The following is a 19,915-nucleotide window of genomic DNA, read 5'->3' on the forward strand; positions in this document are numbered from 1 at the left end:
GTAAAGGGCCGTGAACAGGAGACTTTGTTCCTTGTTCCACAGATGTGCCAGAAATACTGAGTGTTTTGTTGGGGGGGTGTTGAGCTATTTCCAACCATGAGAGTAAGGTTTACACTGATCACTTTCAGCTTTTCCCAGCACTAAACCAACACAGGGGGTCCAGCCACCATCCCATGAAGACATTCATGGCCTTCTGATCCTTGGACAGTATTTAAAATAACCATTTCATCCACCTCCTTTCTCACCCAATGCAGTGACTGACCTGCTGAGGCGCGCCCCCGGCGGGATGCGCGGGCACGCTGCAGGGGGCGGGGCGCTGCATCCAACAGTGCAGCGGGGTGTGATACGTTGCCTATGAAGAGGGCGGTGCCAGAAGGGCGCTTCGCACCAATCAGACTGCGGGTTATAAGGGTTGGAGCAGGGTGGATCGTTGGCAACTTGCTTATTTAAAAAACTAAATACGAATGATAGTTTATTTGAGCGAAACGTCGGGCGTGCGGTGAGTGAGGGGGCGCAGCCGGCGGGCCGGTCCTCAGTGTGTGCGCGCGCTGCTCGTTCCTGCCCCGCGCCGACGCCCAGAGTCTCCCCTCCCCCCCCCCCACCCCAAGCCACCGGCTTCCAGGTGAGTATGGCCGTCGGAGACGAGCTGGTGGCACCCTTCCCCCCCCCACTTCTCCCCCCCCACTTTTCTCCCCCCCCTCTTCTCCCCCCCCTCCTCCCCCCCTCCTCCCCCCCCTCTTCTCCCCCCCCTCCTCCCCCCCTCCTCCCCCCCCTCTTCTCCCCCCCCTCTTCTCCCCCCCCTCTTCTCCCCCCCCTCTTCTCCCCCCCCTCTTCTCCCCCCCTCTTCTCCCCCCCTCTTCTCCCCCCCCTCTTCTCCCCCCCTCTTCTCCCCCCCCCTTCTCCCCCCCCCTCTCCCCCCCCCTCTTCTCCCCCCTCTTCTCCCCCTCTTCCCCCCCTCTTCCCCCCCTCTTCCCCCCCTCTTCCCCCCCCTCTTCTCCCCCCCTCTTCTCCCCCCTCTTCTCCCCCCTCTTCTCCCCCCTCTTCTCCCCCCTCTTCTCCCCCTCTTCTCCCCTCTTCTTCTCCCCTCTTCTTCTCCCCTCTTCTCCCCCCCTCTTCTTCTCCCCCCTCTTCTTCTCCCCCCCCCTCTTCTTCTCCCCCCCCCTCTTCTTCTCCCCCCCCTCTTCTTCTCCCCCCCCTCTTCTTCTCCCCCCCCTCTTCTTCTCCCCCCCCCCTCTTCTTCTCCCCCCCCCCTCTTCTTCTCCCCCCCCCCTCTTCTTCTCCCCCCCCTCTTCTCCTCCCCCCCTCTTCTCCTCCCCCCCTCTTCTCCTCCCCCCCCTCTTCTCCTCCCCCCCTCTTCTTCTCCCCCCCTCTCTTCTCCCCCCCCTCTTCTCCCCCCCCCTTCTTCTCCCCCCCCTCTTCTTCTCCCCCCCCTCTTCTTCTCCCCCCCCCCTCTTCTTCTCCCCCCCCCCCTCTTCTTCTCCCCCCCCCTCTTCTTCTCCCCCCCCCCCTCTTCTTCTCCCCCCCCCCTCTTCTTCTCCCCCCCCCCTCTTTTGGAACACCACTGGCCAGATAGTAGTGTTCAGTCAAAGTTTCAGGTTGGGACAGCTTATCCTTGTTCAATCAAGGTTTCTGTCACTGGAGTTTTAGTGCTTACTCCATTGCTTTGTGTGTTTGTGAGTGTGTTGTGTGTTAATTTGGACAACATTAAACGACTAGGCAGTTGTGATGGGGGGGGGGGTGTGGTGCTGGTGGGTTGGGAATTTATGTTCTGCAAATTATTGCAAAGAACTTTGTTTTTTCTACAAAGTACAGCTTGATTTGGGGTTTTTTTTTGCACAATTTAACGGTTATTACGTTATAGTAATTATTTTGTGCTCAGTTTTGTTTAAACAAATTTATTTACGCAGTGAAGTGTTCTCTGAATGTGGGCATTGCTGCCTTGAGAGGGTAGTAACAAGCTACCTTAATCCTCATGGTGAAGACCTGCTTGTTGAGAAGGAGTGCCAACTTTTGCCTCTAATTATAAAGGATGAGTGATCTTATTTAGATAATGTAGTGGGTTGTGTTTTGGTGCATCCACACAAATAATTGAGGCCCAATGATTTAAGAGGTTTATTCATGAAATCTGTTGAAATCAACAATATGGCACTGCTAGTGGTTTTATTTACTCTTCAGATAAATTTTGAGACATTTTTTGTCCTTTGTGCCTTCCTTTTGTCTTGTAAATTATGAAAATGCTTTGGAAAGGCAAGGTAATTGTATATGCACATGTGATTCCATAACCTATCTGCATGTGTATTGCCCTAATATTTATTGAAAATATTAATGTTGTTTTCTGGCCATCAATCAGGTCCATCTGTAGCACAAGTATTAGAGGATTGTTCTCAAATGTTTTTTACACAGCCGCTGAGTTCCAGGAAAGTATACCCTTTTCCCAGAATCCATGCTGTGTAAAAAGCTCGAAATGGGAATAAGGGTGCCATTTTACCTCCTAGTACCCTTGTCAGTTTCCCAGAATGCCTGAACAGCAGGCATTCCATGAATAACAGGCTAATGAATAGCACTTGGCCTTAGTAATGTTGCAAGTCCCACCTCTGTACTAACCGCAATTCTAGTATGCTATCTAAGCTTTCATAAAGAAACTGAGATCTGGAGTTTTGGTCATCCATGTGTGAATGGCCAATGCCGAGATATCAGATATTCTTTTGATCCGTAAAATCACGCAAAGTCTATCTAAAAAACATAAAAATATCAGCCATTTCCAGGAGCTGTCATACTTTTTTTATGCTTAATCCAGTGCATAAAAGTCATTCCTTTAATGCCCTGTATTACTGATGTAATCAGTAACATTTTGGACAAATTATTATATTTGATTTTTCAAAATGTATTAGATTATATTTTTATTAAAATTTAGACATATAGCATGTTAACAGGCCATTTCAGCCCACAAGTCTGTGCCACCAAATTTACATCCAATTGACCTACCAACCCAGTGGGAGGAAACCGGAGCCCACACATATATGGGAAGAACGTACAAATTTCTTCCAGACAGCACAGGAAGAATCTCGATCGCTGACGTTGCGCTAACTGCTTCACCAACCATGTCACTGCAATGGTGTTTTTTTTTAGTGACATACAAGAAAAGTGAAAGTTGATCCTTGAGCTGTTATTTTTTAAATATGAAATGGGGAGTGTTTTTATCTGTTACATAATGATACATTATTTTTCTATACAGTTCTGTTCTCCAGGAAAAAGGGATACTTTCCAATTCATTATGAAGATCTCTTGGCTTCTGAGTCACAGGCTGTTATTCTCCCCTGTCCATTGGCTTCTCCTGTGCTCTGTCATTCATCTACTACTTTTGGAGTCTGCTGCCATAGATCAGAATTCCTGTCAGATTTGCCGACAGATTGCTGAGAACTTCAAAAAGGTAGGTTTACGAAACTCAAATTGCTTGGTCATGAGGGAATAACAGTCACGTAGAAGCACCATTAATATACCTAAAACAATATGAGTAAGGGATGTAATCAAAGAAAACACTGTCACTGATCTACTTAATGAGATGTTGGGGTGGATGACTGAAGACATCAAAATGATGGATGTCAAGAAGTGTCATAAAGGAGAATGACAAGTTTAGGGAAAAAAAATGGCAGAGTTTTGGGTTTAACCATGACTGCCATTGCTGGGGTGATTATTTGAAAATGTTGTGGACACCAGAGTTGGAAAAGGAAGATTACAGACAGACGAGTGAGTGAGACCATGCAAGGGGTGAACAAAGATGTGAATTTTAAAATAGTGTTTGTGTTGTTATTGTAGCATCAAGCTTCTGGCTGATGTGGTGGTCCAGTCAGCTAGTTGCAGTGTCTCTTGCTCCCATGTCTCTTTTTCTCTACAGATTACTCAACCCATGATTCTGAGGCATTGTGGACACAAAATGTTAAGAGACCTTTGGGCAGGTATTAAGTGAATTGTAAGTGTCTTTCTTCACTGTAGAATGGAAGCAATATTCAGTGGGTTATTTACTTTAATCCACTTTTTAAAATTGGATTTAAATAAAGAAGGTTGTAATGCTTTTTGCTCTAATGTTTCCCTCCTGTCTTTATGTTGCTCCAGTGATGAGAAATTCAAATGTCAGACTGAAGTGAGCCATAATAATTATTCACTGGTACTTAGCACAAGTTCATGATTGGAATTTGGTTCTTTGTTTTCAACACACTTTGGTGGGATTTGGCCAGAAGATCTCCTCCACAATCTCCATCAGTACCGGAGGACCACAGGACTGCGTACTTAGCCCAGTGCTCTATTCACTTTTAACCTTTGACTGTGTGGCTCTGTACGACAATAGTGACGTCTACAAATTTGCTGATGACACCATGGTAGTGGGCTGTTTAAAAATGGGCGATTGAAAACTAATAGCAGCCTTTCACTCAATATCACCAAATCAAGGAGCTGATTGCAGACTTCAGGAAGGGAGGACCAGAGGTGGATGATCCAGTGATCATTGGGATAAGAGGTGGAGAGGGTGAGCAAATTTAAGTTCTTGAGTGTCATCATCTTGGAGGACCTTTCTTGCACCCAACGTACTGATGTCATTATGAAGACATCAGCACCTCTGCAAATTCCTGAGGAAATAGAGGTTTGTTTGTGATATCGGAAACCTCGGCAAACTTCTACAGATGTGTCATGGAAAGTATGGTGACTTTCTGCATAATGGTCTGGCCTCTAACCAGAAAGCCCTTCAAAAGTTACTGGACACATCCCACTATATTACAGGCAAAGCTCTCCCCACCACTGAGAACATTTACATGGACCTGCTGCTGATAGAGAGCAGCAGTAATCATCAAGGATTTGTACCACTCAGAACGTGCTCTGTTCTCGCTGCTGCCATCAGGAAAGAGGTGTAGGTGCCACAAGACTCGCACCGCCAGGTTCAGGAACATCTACTCCTTCAACATCAGACTCCTCAACAACTAACTCAATCAAACTTGTTTAAGGATTCTTACTTTGCACATTATTTATTACTGAATATTTTTTGTCTGTATTGAACGTTGTTTAAATTTCCCTCTTATATTTGTATCTTTTTTTTCTTGAATGTAGTTGACAGTTACCAATAAGTAGAAATTCTGCCTGGGCCGCAGGAAAAATAATCTCACTGTGTATGTGATGTCTGTATGTACTCTGACAATAAATCTGGACTTTGACTTTGAAATAGAAGTGAAAGAAACTGCATTTTTGTTTTTAAACAAGTAGATTTCACTTGAAATAAAACACACAAATCTGTAGACACTGTGGTTGAAGTAAAACCACAAAGCTGGAGAAACTTAGCAGGTCAAAGTATTCTTTATGTAGCAAAAGTAAAAATACATAACCAACATTTTGGGCTTAAGATGTGAGAAAATATCAGCAGGCATCTGAACAAAAAAAGTAAGGGGAAAGACGTGGTCACAAAGGCAGGAGGTAATGGGTGGAGAAGGGAGGGAGGGGACTGCAGCAAGCAAGGGAAGGAGGGATGGCTAGGTGAATGGAGAGGGAAGGGGGGGAGAGCTGGAAGGGTGGGGGGGAAGAGGAGAACAGTTTAGCAGAAACTGAAAAAGTCGGTTAATGCCCTCTGGCTGGAGAGTGCCCAGTTGGAAAATCAGGTGTTCATCCAATCTACAGGTGGTCCTGGTGGGATAGTACATTAAGTCATAGACAGAAATGTGAATATGGAAATGGTTGGCTACTGGGTGGTCTCTTTCACTGGTGCAGACAGAGTGAAAGTGCTCAGTGAAGCAATCCCAGTCTCTCCGATGTGGAGAAGGCCACAAGGAAGGCGCTTCACTCCGCTCGCACTAGTGACAGATCACTTAGCTGAGCACCTTTGCTCCATCCACACCAGTGACAGACCTTGCAGTGGCCAACCATTTGAGTTCTGTGTCACACTCCCATACTCACATGTCTGTTCATGCCCTTATGTACTATTCTATCCCATCAAGACCAATTGGAACAGCACCTGATTTTCTGTCTGGCCACTATCCAGCCAAATACATTAGCATCAACTTTTCTGGTTTCTGCTAACCTGCTCTCCTCATTTTCCCCCCACCCCCCTTCCCAGCTCTCTGCCCCCACCTTTCCTCTCTATGAGCTAAGCCACCCTACTCCCCTTGCTTGCCCTTCTCTCCCCTACCACACTCCCCCCCCCCCCCCCCCTCCTGTTTGGGCACCTGCTGACATTTTTCCATACCCCAAAATGTCAGTTCTGTATTTTTGCCTTTGCTCTATAAAGGACACTGTTTGACCTGCTGAGTTTCTACAGCTTTGTGCTTTCACTAGATTTCGCTTGAGATTTGTAGCAGCAGTTACTGTACAAGATGTTTATAATTCTTCCTTGCCAAATTCAGTAACTAGAATTCCAACTTGATCTTAATTAACTTGAGGCCCAAATGCATCTTCTGGAGAGAATTTGAAATTGTTTAAAGCGCTTGCAGCAAACATGATGCAAGAATGTACATTTAAAAAATAGGACTAGGACTTGGCCACATTCAAAAAGTTAATGGCTGATCTGATCACGGACTTTTCCTCACCTAGACGCCTTTTCCAAATAATTCCCGTAAGATGCAAAAATCTATGCGTCTTAAGTGTATTTATTGAGGCAGCCTGTACTGCTTGGGAAGAAAATTCCACAGATTCACTCTTCTGGGAGTAGTGGTTCCTCTTCTCTATCTTAACTCCCCTGAATTTTGAGACCATACCCCTGGTTTTAGTCTCACATACCAGTAGAAACAACTTTCCTGCTTCTATCTTCCCTTGTCCTTGCATAATTTTGTATGTTTCTAAAAAAAAAAACTGACTTATTTGAAATTCCAGAAAATACATTCCCAGGTGACTCTATATTTCCCTGTCTACGCTAACCCCCCCTCATCTCTGGAATCCACATGAAAAGCATCTGTTCTGAGGATGTCACCAGTATTTTTTCCCTTTGTCACAGTTTCCAACCTCCCATTATTAATGGGCCTCTCAACCTTGTTGTTTTGCATACTTTTGATCTCATTGTCTCTTCCTTCCATCTTGCCAGTCACCATACTGAATTATAATCCTGTGTCATTTCTGACAACTTCTTTGCAATACTTTCACTTTTCCCTTTCAGCATTTCAAAGAGGGCTTTCTCCCCATTGCTCTGCAGTTCATTTTTCTATCTTCACCCATGTGCTCTTGTTTTAAATTTTAAATTTAGATTTTAAAAAAATTTAAATTTAGATATCTAGCACGGTAACAGGTCATTTCGGTCCATGAGTCCATGCCGCTGAATTTGCACCCAATTGACCTACACCCCCACTACATTTCAAACAGTGGGAGGAAACCCACGTAGACACAGGGAGAACATACAAGCTCCTTACAAATAGAGTGGGATTCAAACCCCGGTCCCAATTGCTGGGGCTGTAAAGGCTTTGCGCTAACCACAGTGCTAACCTTGCTGCCCTTGTAGCACTTTTCTGTGCAACCATAGGAAATGTAACAATATGGATGAAGTCATCGAGCTCATCATGGCTACATAGACAGCACCAAAGTAGTCCTTGTTGTAGCAGAGAAAGAGTTAGGGGGCCTTTCCTGTGTAGCTTGTAGCATGGATTGTTCCACGTAGCCAGCAAAAAGGCAAGACTTAGCTGAGGCCAATGTGGGTATCATGGCTATCCCTTTAACCTGGAGAATGTGGGATGAGTCAAAGGAGAAATTATTGAGGGTGAGGACAAGTTCTGCCAGCTGGAGGAGGGTGGTGGTGGAGGGGGATTGGTTGGTTATATTGTCCAGAAAGAAATAAAGGGCTTTGAATATATGGGGGATGGAGGTGTATACGGGATTGGATATCCATGAGGCAGTCGAGTTCAGTGAACTGGAAGTTGTTGAAATGATGGAGGGTATGTGAAGTGTCCCGGATATAGACGAGGGACTGGACTGGAAGGGGGGGTAAACAAAACAGAGTCAAGGTGGGGCAGGAGCACGCAGACATGATGGGTCTGCAGGGACAATCCACTCTTTGTCTTCCAGAGATAATATTTGTTATTCATTAGCCTTTTCTGCAGTCTTCCAGTCGGCATCACTACAATGTGCACATTCTTCCATTTTATTACAGACCTTGTATTCCTTCTCCCATAGTTCCTTTCTTTATTTTTTTTCAGTTCTGATCAACCTGAAACATTACTCTCTGTTCTAAGTCTATTGTCGCCTGTACCAAGATGCAGTGAGCTTTTGTGATCAGAACATTTAGATGTCTAATATAAGACACCGCACAAACATGCAGAATCACAGGGAGAGATTAGATAGTACAGGGCAAAGGCAGATAACTTTATTTTTTGGAGTTCATTCAGAAGTCTGATTACGGTGGGAAAGAAACTGACCTTGAATCTTCTTGTGAATAATCACATTCTCGTGAATCCTCATTCTGACAGAAATGGGGGGGGGGGGGGGGGTGGGGAAGAGGTGATGCAATGTTTGCTTCTTTTCCAAGGCAGCAGTTGTTGACGGAGGGTGAATTATGTGTAATGGCCTGAGCTACATTCACAACGCTCTACAGCTTCTTGCAATCTTGGGTGGGGGTCAATTTCCGGCACCCTGAGAGGATACTTTCAATGATACATCTGTTGAAGTTGTTAAAGGAGCCAGGTGAGATGGCAAATTTCCTCAGGCTTTGGAAGAAGTAGAGGTGCTAACTCTGTTTTCTGCCAATGAGCTGTCTCACTACTTATTTCATGCATTTTCTTTTTCTATTTGAGATTTGCAGCCCCTTGGGTATTTTTTTTTTGTATGTTTGGTTCCAGTGAAAATGGATGCAAGGCGAATACATTGTAAGTAAAGTTTTTGTTTTTGCAGGGAATGGAAAAAACTGCAAACAAAAATTTTGGTGGAGGGAACAGTGACTGGGAAAAGAAAAATTTGGCCAAGTATGAAATCAGGTAAAAGTCAAAGTTAACAGTCACTTATTCACATAGTTTTCTTTGGATACCTAATGAGTGAACAGTGGTGGCAGAGTTGTCAGTGCTGGAGCAATGGAAATTCACCAAGGCAGTTTTTTTCTTTTAAAACATTATATTTATTAATAACTACTATTAATAATAATCATATGGATCAAATCAAACCCAACTATGTGTGAATGTACATGTGTGTGTGGGGGATACCCAAACCATTACAGGTTAGGCACAATCTGGAAAGTCATTCCAAAGTTCACTCTTAGAAATCCATTGTCGAAACTCAGACTTTTAAACTGATGCACAGATGGGAGAGACTGAGTGACCGAACTGCTGAAAACTCACAAATCCTCGTTGAGTTTCTCCCAGAGAAAAATTCTTTTGTACGAACAATTATCACAACTTTCCGTTTCCTTGCGTAGGCGAAACGAAATGCGTGACTTTCAAGATGCTTCCAAAATCCAGGTATGAGTCAAAGTGATCTTTCTTTTGGTCAATAATTCCCCTGACAGGGACAACCAGCCAAATTCTCTGTTATCACGCAGTCATTCGTGCTCTGTATTCGATGAGATGGCCGTTGTTCAATAAGTGCTGTCTTCAGCACAGGAATTTCTTACCACCTGTATTCCTGGAAAAAGGACCTTTTGTCCTTTCTCTACAAAGCAGTGAACTTGGCTACAGCCTGAACTAGCTGACGCCACCCAGTCTCTCCTAAGCTGTGACTGATTGCAGCCTGTACTAGCCCACAAAGTGATATTCACACTAAATGAAATGGGAGCTCGTTATATTGGTAGATCATATTGATTTAATCTTGGATAAATTACGAGATTTTCTTGGTAGTTTTTGTGTTGTAATGGAAGTTGTATCTTTACTGCCATCATTTGTGGCCTAACATCCATGAACTATTTAAAATTGTGCTCTGACTTGACCATAGAAAAAAAACTGTGTATGCGTGTGCATGGTGATTGATCTGCACTATCAGTTTTGTAATGGCTGCATGAATTTGCTTAATTTTAGGTTCTATTGATGTAATAAAGAATTTTATAGCTGGTCATCTCAAATTTTGTTGCCCTGCCATCAAGGGGCTCCAATGGTGATTCATTGTTTATTGAATAAATTAAGGGCTGTACCTATTAGTGAGGTGATGCGAGACCGTAAGAAATGGGCGCAATTCAGCCCATTGAGACCCCTCTGCCATTCCATCATGAACTGTAAAAGGAAGCTAACAAATACCATATTTTACAAACCAGGTAACCTCCCCCTGGCGCATTATACGCGTGTGCACGCTATACAAGAATATTTTTACATGTTGAAAATATTGGGATCCAATCTCCCACTTGACCCCACATCCCTGCCTTTTCCCCATAAACTTTGATACCTTGACTATTCAAATAGTTATCAATCTCTGTCTTCAGTACACCCACCGACCTGGCCTCCACAGCCACCATTTTTCAGTTAAAGAAATACCTCCACGTCTCTGTTTAAAATGGGCCCCCTTCAATCCAATTGTGCCCACTTGTCCATGACTCCCCTACCACGGCAAACCAGATTGGAATGTCTACTCTGTCCAGCCTTTCAAAATGGCTTTGAGGTTCCCCTTATTCCTCTGAGCTCCATGGAGCACAGTCAAAGAGCTGTCAAATGTTCCTCATATGCTAATCCTTTCATTCCAGGAATCATTCTTGTAAATCTCTGAAACCTCTCCAATACTAGCACAAAAACTGTACCTCCTACTCCAAGTGAGACCTCACCGGTACCTTAGAAACCATCAACATCACATCACTTCTCTGGTATCCTATTCCTATAGCTATGAATGCCAACATTGCATTTGCCTTCTTCTCCGCCGACTCAACCTGTACAAGGACTCCCATGCTCTGTGACACTTCCAAACTCCATATTTTCTCCCCCATCCAAATATGATCTTTCTAGTCTGCCCTTTTATTCCTTCTACCAAAGTGCATTGTGCATTTTCCAACCTTTTATTTCATTTGCCACTTCTCTGCCCATTCTCCTAATCTTTGCTACCTTTGCAGTTTCCTCCCAACTACCTGGCCCTACACCTATCTTTGTATTGTCTGCAAACTTGGAAACAAAACCATTTATTCTGTAATCCTAATCATTAGCATACAATGTAAAAAGCGGTACCCCATTGGTAACTGGTAGTCAACCAGAATAGGATCCCTCTACATCCCTAAACATCCTGCCTATCAGCTGATGCGGTACCCATGCTGGTATCTTTCCTGTAATTCCACAGGCTTCATTTTTGTGAAGCAGCCTTCTGTGCGGCACCTTGTGCACCTTTATAAAATCCAAATAAATGACATCCATTGCACGTCCTTTGTCGAGCCTGCTTGTGGTCTCTTCAAAAAATTGCAGGAGGTTTGTTGGGTAAGATTTTCTCTTGAGGAAGCTATGCTGACTTTGGTATCTCCTGTCATGCACCTCCTTATCCTTGACAATCGACTCTAACAACCATTGATGTTAGGCTAACAGGTCTATAATTTCCTTCCTGCTGCCTCCCTCCCTTTTTAAATGGTGGTGACCTTTGCAACTTTCGTGTCCTCTGGAACCATGCCGAAATCTATTAATTCTTGAACAATCATAACTCGTGCCTCCACAAGCTCTCATAGCTACTTCTTTTAGAACCCAAAAGTGTATGCCATCGGTCCTGCAGACTTATCTACCTTTAGACCTATCAGCTTCCAAAGCACCTTCTCTCTGGAGATCGTGACTGCACTCTCCTCTCATCCCTGGCACCCTTGAAAATCCGGTATACTGATACTGTCTTCTTTTCTTCTTTGGCTTGGCTTCGCGGACGAAGATTTATGGAGGGGGTAAAAGTCCACGTCAGCTGCAGGCTCGTTTGTGGCTGACAAGTCCGATGCGGGACAGGCAGACACGGTTGCAGCGGCTGCAGGGGAAAATTGGTTGGTTGGGGTTGGGTGTTGGGTTTTTCCTCCTTTGTCTTTTGTCAGTGAGGTGGGCTCTGCGGTCTTCTTCAAAGGAGGTTGCTGCCCGCAAAACTGTGAGGCGCCAAGATGCACGGTTTGAGGCGTTATCAGCCCACTGGCGGTGGTCAATGTGGCAGGCACCAAGAGATTTCTTTAGGCAGTCCTTGTACCTTTTCTTTGGTGCACCTCTGTCACGGTGGCCAGTGGAGAGCTCGCCATATAACACGATCTTGGGAAGGCGATGGTCCTCCATTCTGGAGACGTGACCCATCCAGCACAGCTGGATCTTCAGCAGCGTGGACTCGATGCTGTCGACCTCTGCCATCTCGAGTACTTCGACGTTAGGGATGAAAGCGCTCCAATGGATGTTGAGGATGGAGCGGAGACAACGCTGGTGGAAGCGTTCTAGGAGCCGTAGGTGATGCCGGTAGAGGACCCATGATTCGGAGCCGAACAGGAGTGTGGGTATGACAACGGCTCTGTATACGCTTATCTTTGTGAGGTTTTTCAGTTGGTTGTTTTTCCAGACTCTTTTGTGTAGTCTTCCAAAGGCGCTATTTGCCTTGGCGAGTCTGTTGTCTATCTCATTGTCGATCCTTGCATTTGATGAAATGGTGCAGCCGAGATAGGTAAACTGGTTGACCGTTTTGAGTTTTGTGTGCCCGATGGAGATGTGGGGGGGCTGGTAGTCATGGTGGGGAGCTGGCTGATGGAGGACCTCAGTTTTCTTCAGGCTAACTTCCAGGCCAAACATTTTGGCAGTTTCCGCAAAGCAGGACGTCAAGCGCTGAAGAGCTGGCTCTGAATGGGCAACTAAAGCGGCATCGTCTGCAAAGAGTAGTTCACGGACAAGTTTCTCTTGTGTCTTGGTGTGAGCTTGCAGGCGCCTCAGATTGAAGAGACTGCCATCCGTGCGGTACCGAATGTAAACAGCGTCTTCATTGTTGAGGTCTTTCATGGCTTGGTTCAGCATCATGCTGAAGAAGATTGAAAAGAGGGTTGGTGCGAGAACACAGCCTTGCTTCACGCCATTGTTAATGGAGAAGGGTTCAGAGAAGCTCATTGCTGTATCTGACCCGACCTTGTTGGTTTTCATGCAGTTGGATAATCATGTTGAGGAACTTTGGGGGACATCCGATGCGCTTGTGTAAAATACTCATTCAGTTCCACTGCTATCTCCTGTCTCCCATTTTCTATTGCCCTATAGCTTCTCTTGCCTTTACTCTTAATATACTTTTTTTTAAAAAAAAAACTAATAGTATCCTATTTGATAGTACCGTCTTTTCACCCATATAATGCAGATAATTATATTGTGTAAAATATTTTTGTATAACGCACACAAGCATATAACATGTGGGTGTAGTATTCTAAATTCTGACTGACAATCAATTTTCATTTAAATGAAACATGAGACAAAGCACATATATGCACAGCACATACAAAGCACAGTTAATCTCCCTCAATTAACACCCAATCAACTTCCCCCAGAGGTGTCAATCACCCATTATATAGATGATATCCTGCTCAACACATTAACAAGCTTTGGAGAGGAATCGATTAAATAGATCGAAGACAGGCTTCACAGTTGAGCAGGATTTTGATTCTAATGTCTCAAATCAGAGGCATTTGATTAATCTCTCAGGGAAAAGTCTGGGCAATTAACATTGATAAGGTAAAGAGCCCAAGCCAGAATGTCCTGGGTTTTTTTAACTTTATTTATAATTTTTTAAAAATACATAAAAGTTACAAAAATACACTAGTAAAATACAAAATCATAAATTAGTAAATTAATAAACAACTCATCCCTCATCCTTCCACACCCCTAAAAAAACCCAAACTACCCCTACTTCTACATAATTATGGAGCCTTTTACATAAATAAAAAGTGCCTCAATATTACATATATAAAAAAATAATTGATGTAAGTTAATTAACATATACTAAGACCCATACATTTTAAATATGAATCCCACATTTTAGTAAAAAAAGAATAATTATTATATAAACTATAGGTTATTTTTTCTAGATACATGATTTCAATTCATTATGCCATCTTTGAATGCTTGTCTCTACATAATCCATGTTACTGCTATACATTTTCTTGCTACAGCTAAGGCCAAACGAATAAAAGCAATTTGAAATGTATCCAATTTCAATCCCTTTTAAGTCCATCAGAATGTTCTGTTTATAGGAATACCATGGCATTTTGTACAGAGATATTTTCAAGATCAAATTTCCCACAGCCGCTATAAATTGTGCATGTTCTGTCAACACCACTATTATATTCCCATCCTTGCTATAAATTGTTGGTTTGAATTTCCCATGCCTGCTATTAATTGTGCACATTCTTTTAACATGTAAAAATATTCTTGTATAGCGTGCACATGCGTATAATGCGCCAGGGGGAGGTTACCTGGTTTGTAAAATATGGTATTTGTTAGCTTCCTTTTACAGTTAATCTTTTCCTTCTTAATGGCCTCCTTAATTGCCTTCTTGTATGCTTTTAAAGCTTCCCAGTCCTCTGTCTTCTAATTTTTGCTTTCTTGTATGCTCTTTCTTTAGCCTTTACTGTGGCTTTGACTTCTCTTGTCAGCCACAGTTATCATTTTTCCTAGTTGGCTCAGCCACAAACTGTTCTAGAAGCCATCTTGTAGACATTCTACAAATTCTCTCTTGAAATCCAGTCACAACCTGGTTTTCCCAATCTGCTTGCATGTTAAAATCTACAACTATCATAACATTGCCCTTGTGACATTCCTTTTCAATTTGCTGTGATAATTTGTTGTCCACATCCCAGCTACTGTTCAGAGGTAAGTGTCTTACCCTTGTCATTTCTTAACTTAACCCACAGTGATTTCATATCTTCACCTCTTTCTAATGATGTTGTTCCTTACAAATAGAGCCATGCCACCATCTCGACTTACTTGTTTATCCTTTCAATACACTGTGTATCCTTCGACATTCAATTCCCAATGGACAGCCATCCTTCACACATGACTCTGATGGCCACAACATCATACCTGCCAATTTGTAGCTGTACTGTACTACAAAATCATCCACTTTATTTCTTAAACTGCGTGCATTTAAATACAAAATCTTTAGCCATGTACTTGTTAATAGTTTTGTCTCTGTGCCCCTGTGGCATTGCAACTCATTTCCATGTCTGCAATTTTTCCCTATCTGCCTGTCCTTCCACACAAACTTCCTACCAATTGGTGCACCACCTTCCTCTTCCTCTGCCTCTTCACTTTGGTTCATAGCCCCATGCCAATCTACAAGTTAAAAAAAATTGAACGATGAAGGAAGCAATGATTCTTGGAAAATTATTCACAATGAATTTGAGATAACAGAATGTGGTCGATCTTAAAATCCAAGTTTGAAACAATTGGGCTTGATTAGTCAGTGGATCTGTAGTGAACTGCTAGCTGTCTTCATTGTTCAGCTTCTGGGGACTTCCACACCTGCAATTTGCAGAATACACTTCAGATTTAACCTAATCTGTCCTTGACCTCCATCAAACCCAGAGTGTGCAGTAACATCTTGATCTGAAGTGCAGATTTTGTCTTGTATCTGGCCTACCAGATTTGCTATCGATTCCAACCAAGACTACCAACTTTCATTAAAAAGGGAAGTGTTGGGGGGGGCATGCCATGTGATGACGTGGGGTTAGACTGATAATTCCTGCTCTCCTCGAAAGAGTTGGAAAAAAAGTGTCAAAAAAAGCTTTAAAAGTTACAGAAAATAAAAGAGAGAATTATCTGAAGATACATAGAAGATATCAACAATGCCATTAAAGAAGGATAAAGACCTTACTGTTGTACAAGAAACTGAGCAAGAAAAGGAAGAGAGGCCTACCTTAAGAAAGGATCCTGGAGCTGTCCAAAAGGTAGTATCAAAAGAAGGGAGGCCAGAAGCCAGGTAGACCTTGGACACTGCTGCAGAGCACAAAAAAAGAGGAAATTTTTTAAAAAAATTCCAGACACTCTCAAGTCCAGGAAAAGCAAAGGAAAGAAGAAGAACAACCTACAATCAAGAAAAAAGTTAAAAAAAAAAAAGGTGCAGAAGATTCTTTTTATTCTGATGAATTAAAGCAAATATTAGATTTTTTTTGACAATCCGTGGAAGTGTCAACCGATGAAGTAAGGAAGAATGGTGATAAGATGGAAAGATTAGTGCAACAGGTGGACACTAGATTTGAAATAATGGATGGAAAAATTAAAGGGAATGATTTCGAAATTCAAAATGAAGAAAGCACAAGCAAGGTCGGCTGCTAAGCATTATCAGTTTTTTAAATTTTTTATTTTTCACACTATAAACCATATTGATCAAGATGCATACATTTTCCTTCTTAAATATATACAGTGTCGTTTTCTCCCCCCCCTTCCCTCCTCCCCTCCCTCCCTCCATACCTCCCCTCCTATTTATTTAAAGTTCAGAATATAAGATACATTAAACTCGTCAAACAATGTTGTCACTCAATAAAAATAAACAAGAAATTCCACTGAGTCAGTTCTTTTCATTCTCTCCTCCTTCTGTCAATTTAGGTGGTAAGATGTCCACGGTAGGTTTTCTCTATTATGTTTCATTTATGGCTCCCATATTTGTTCAAATATTGTAATGTTATTTCTTAAATTATAGGTTATTTTTTCTAATGGAATACATTTATTCATTTTTATATACCATTGTTGTATTCTCAAGTTATCTTCTAATTTCCAGGCTGACATAATACATTTTTTGGCTACAGCTAGGGCTATCATAACAAATCTTTTTTGTGCATCATCCAAATCGAGTTCAAATTCTTTGTTTTTTTAATGTTACTTAGGAAGAAGATCTCTGGGTTTTTTGGTATATTGCTTTTAGTGATTTTATTTAATATCTGGTTTAGATCTTCCCAAAATTTTTTCACTTTCTCACATGTCCAAATTGCATGAATTGTTGTTCCCATTTCCTTTTTACAGCGAAAACATCTGTCAGATACTCTTGGGTCCCATTTATTTAACTTTTGAGGTGTAATGTATAGCCTGTGTATCCAGTTATATTGTATCATACGTAACCTCGTGTTAATTGTATTTCTCATAGTTCCTGAGCATAACTTCTCCCATGTTTCATTCTTTATCTTTATGTTTAGATCTTGTTCCCATTTTTGTTTACTTTTACCATTTGTTTCCTCATTCTCCTTTTCTTGTAGTTTAATATACATGTTTGTTACAAATTTTTTGATCATCATTGTGTCTGTAATCATATATTCAAAATTACTTCCCTCTGGTAACCTCAGACTGCTTCCCAATTTGTCCTTCAAGTAGGATTTCAGTTGGTAGTATGCCAACACTGTATCGTGAGTTATATTTATCCTTCATTTGTTCAAAAGATAATAATTTATTTCCTGAAAAACAATTTTCTATTCTTTTGATCCTTTTTTCTCCCATTCTCTAAAGGAAAGGGATTAGCTGATTTTGCGTCAGTATTAGTTTTGGTAGTTGGTAATTTGTTTTATTCCTTTCTACATGAATCTTCTTCCAAATGTTGAGCAGATGATGTAATACTGGAGAATTCCTACGTTGTACCAATTTTTCATCCCATTTATATAATATATGTTCAGGTATCTTCTCCCCTATTTTATCTAGTTCTAATCTAGTCCAATCTGGCTTTTCCCTTGTTTGATAAAAATCTGATAGGTATCTTAATTGTGCAGCTCTATAATAATTTTTAAAGTTTGGTAGTTGTAAGCCTCCTTGTTTATAGCATTCTGTTAATTTACCTACTGCTATCCTCGGTTTCCCCCCTTTCCATAAAAATTTCCTTATTATTTTCTTTAACTCCTTGAAGAATTTCTCTGTCAGTTGTATTGGCAATGCCTGAAATAGGTATTGTATCCTTGGAAAAATGTTCATTTTAATACAGTTTATCCTTCCTATCAGTGTTAGTGGTAAGTCTTTTCAATGCTCTAAGTCGTCTTGTAATTTTTTCATTAGTGGATAATAATTGAGTTTATATAGATGGCCGAGGTTTTTATTTATTTGTATACCTAGGTATCGCATTGCTTGCATTTGCCATCTGAATGGTGATTCCTTCTTAAATTTTGAGAAATCCGCATTATTCATCGGCATTGCTTCACTTTTATTTGTGTTAATCTTGTACCCCGACACTTCTCCATATTCCTTCAATTTCCTTTGTAATTCCTTTATTGATGTTTCTGATTCTGCTAAGTATACTATAATGTCATCTGCACATAAACTGATTTTATATTCCTTGTCTTTTATTTTTATCCCTTTTATTTTATTTTCTGTTCTTATCAGTTCTGCTAGTGGTTCTATGGCTAATGCGAACAATAAGGGAGATAGTGGGCATCCCTGCCTTATTGATCTGCTTAGGTTAAATTGTTTTGATATATATCCATTTACTGTCATTTTCGCCAATGGCCCCTTATATAATGCTTTAATCCAATTAATATATTTCTCTGATAAGCTGAATTTTTGTTGTACTTTGAATAAATAATTCCATTCTACTCTGTCAAAGGCCTTCTCTGCGTCTAAAGCAACCACTACTGTTGGAGCTTTATTTCCTTCTACTGCATGAATTAAGTTAATAAATTTACAGATATTGTCTGTTGTTCGTCTTTTTTTAATAAATCCATTTTGGTCTAGATTTACTATTTTTGGTACATAGTCGGCTAATCTGTTTGCTAATAGTTTAGCTATTATCTTATAATCTGTGTTAAGTAAAGATATTGGTCTATATGACGCTGGTGCGAGTGGATCTTTCCCTGTCTTTGGTATTACTGTAATTATTGCTGTTTTGCATGAATCTGGTAAGCTTTGCATTTTATCAATCTGGTTGATTACTTCCAGAAGGGGAGGAATTAATAAGTCTTTAAATGTTTTATAGAATTCTATTGGGAATCCATCCTCTCCTGGTGTTATTCAGTAGTGTTTTTATTATCTCTTGTATTTTTTCTATTTCAAATGGTTCTGTTAATTTATTTTGTTCCTCTGTTTGTAATTTCGGTAGTTCAATTTTAGTTAAAAATTCATCTATTTTGTCTTCTTTCCCTTCGTTTTCAGTTTGATATAATTGTTCGTAGAATTCTCTGAAGTTTTCATTAATCTCCGTTGGATTATTTGTGATTTGCCTGTCTTTTTTCCTTAATGCCAATACCATTCTCTTAGTTTGTTCAGTCTTAAGCTGCCACGCTAGAATTTTGTGCGTTTTTTCTCCTAGTTCATAATATTTCTGTTTTGTCTTCATTATGTTCTTCTCCACCTTATATGTTTGTAGTGTTTCATATTTTATTTTTTTATCTGCCAATTCTCTTCTTTAGTTGCTAATTCTTTTTCTATATTTGCTATTTCCCTTTCCAACTGCTCTGTTTCCTGATTGTAGTCCTTCTTCATCTTAGTTACACAACTTATTATTTGCCCTCTGATGAACACTTTCATTGCGTCCCATAGTATAAACTTATCTTTCACTGATTCCCTATTTATTTCAAAGTACATTTTAATTTGTCGTTCAATGAATTCTCTAAAATCCTGCCTTTTAAGTAGCATGGAGTTTAATCTCCATCAATACATTCTTGGTGGGATGACCTCTAACTCTATTGTCAATATCAGGGGTGAGTGGTCCGATAATAGTCTAGCTTTATATTCTGTTTTCCTAACTCTGTCTTGCATGTGAGCTGATAACAGGAATAGGTCTATTCTTGAGTATGTTTTATGTCTACCCAAATAATATGAATATTCCTTTTCCTTTGGGTGTTGTTTCCTCCATATATCCAAAAGTTGCATTTCTTGCATCGATTTAATTATAAATTTGGTTACTTTGTTCTTTCTGTTAATTTTTTTCCCAGTTTTATCCATGTTTGAATCCAAATTAAGGTTGAAATCCCCTCCTATTAGTATGTTCCCTTGCGTGTCTGCTATCTTCAAAAAAAAATATCTTGCATAAATTTTTGATCTTCTTCGTTAGGTGAATATACATTGAGTAAATTCCAAAATTCTGAATATATCTGACATTTTATCATTACATA

At 41.1% G+C, this 19,915-nt stretch overlaps 1 protein-coding gene across 4 annotated transcripts in view; it reads left to right on the plus strand.

The window, feature by feature from the left end:
• The first annotated feature begins 359 nt into the window (after positions 1–359).
• Positions 360–19,915, plus strand: part of LOC138763110 (protein disulfide isomerase CRELD1) — a 69,015-nt gene continuing 49,459 nt past the window's right edge. Inside the window, exons 1-3 of one of the 4 annotated variants that reach the window (XM_069936769.1) lie at positions 360–499; positions 3,236–3,430; positions 8,848–8,930. In XM_069936769.1, the coding sequence (XP_069792870.1) occupies positions 3,275–3,430; positions 8,848–8,930 (239 nt within the window). In that variant the 5' untranslated portion in view covers positions 360–499; positions 3,236–3,274. Of the gene's footprint in view, positions 500–522; positions 623–3,235; positions 3,431–3,895; positions 3,971–8,847; positions 8,931–19,915 lie in introns of those variants that run through there. The other 3 variants (XM_069936766.1, XM_069936767.1, XM_069936768.1) reach the window with 3 other exon arrangements.

This window comes from Narcine bancroftii, chromosome 5 (genome assembly GCF_036971445.1).
Source record: "Narcine bancroftii isolate sNarBan1 chromosome 5, sNarBan1.hap1, whole genome shotgun sequence".
Lineage (NCBI taxonomy): Eukaryota > Metazoa > Chordata > Chondrichthyes > Torpediniformes > Narcinidae > Narcine > Narcine bancroftii.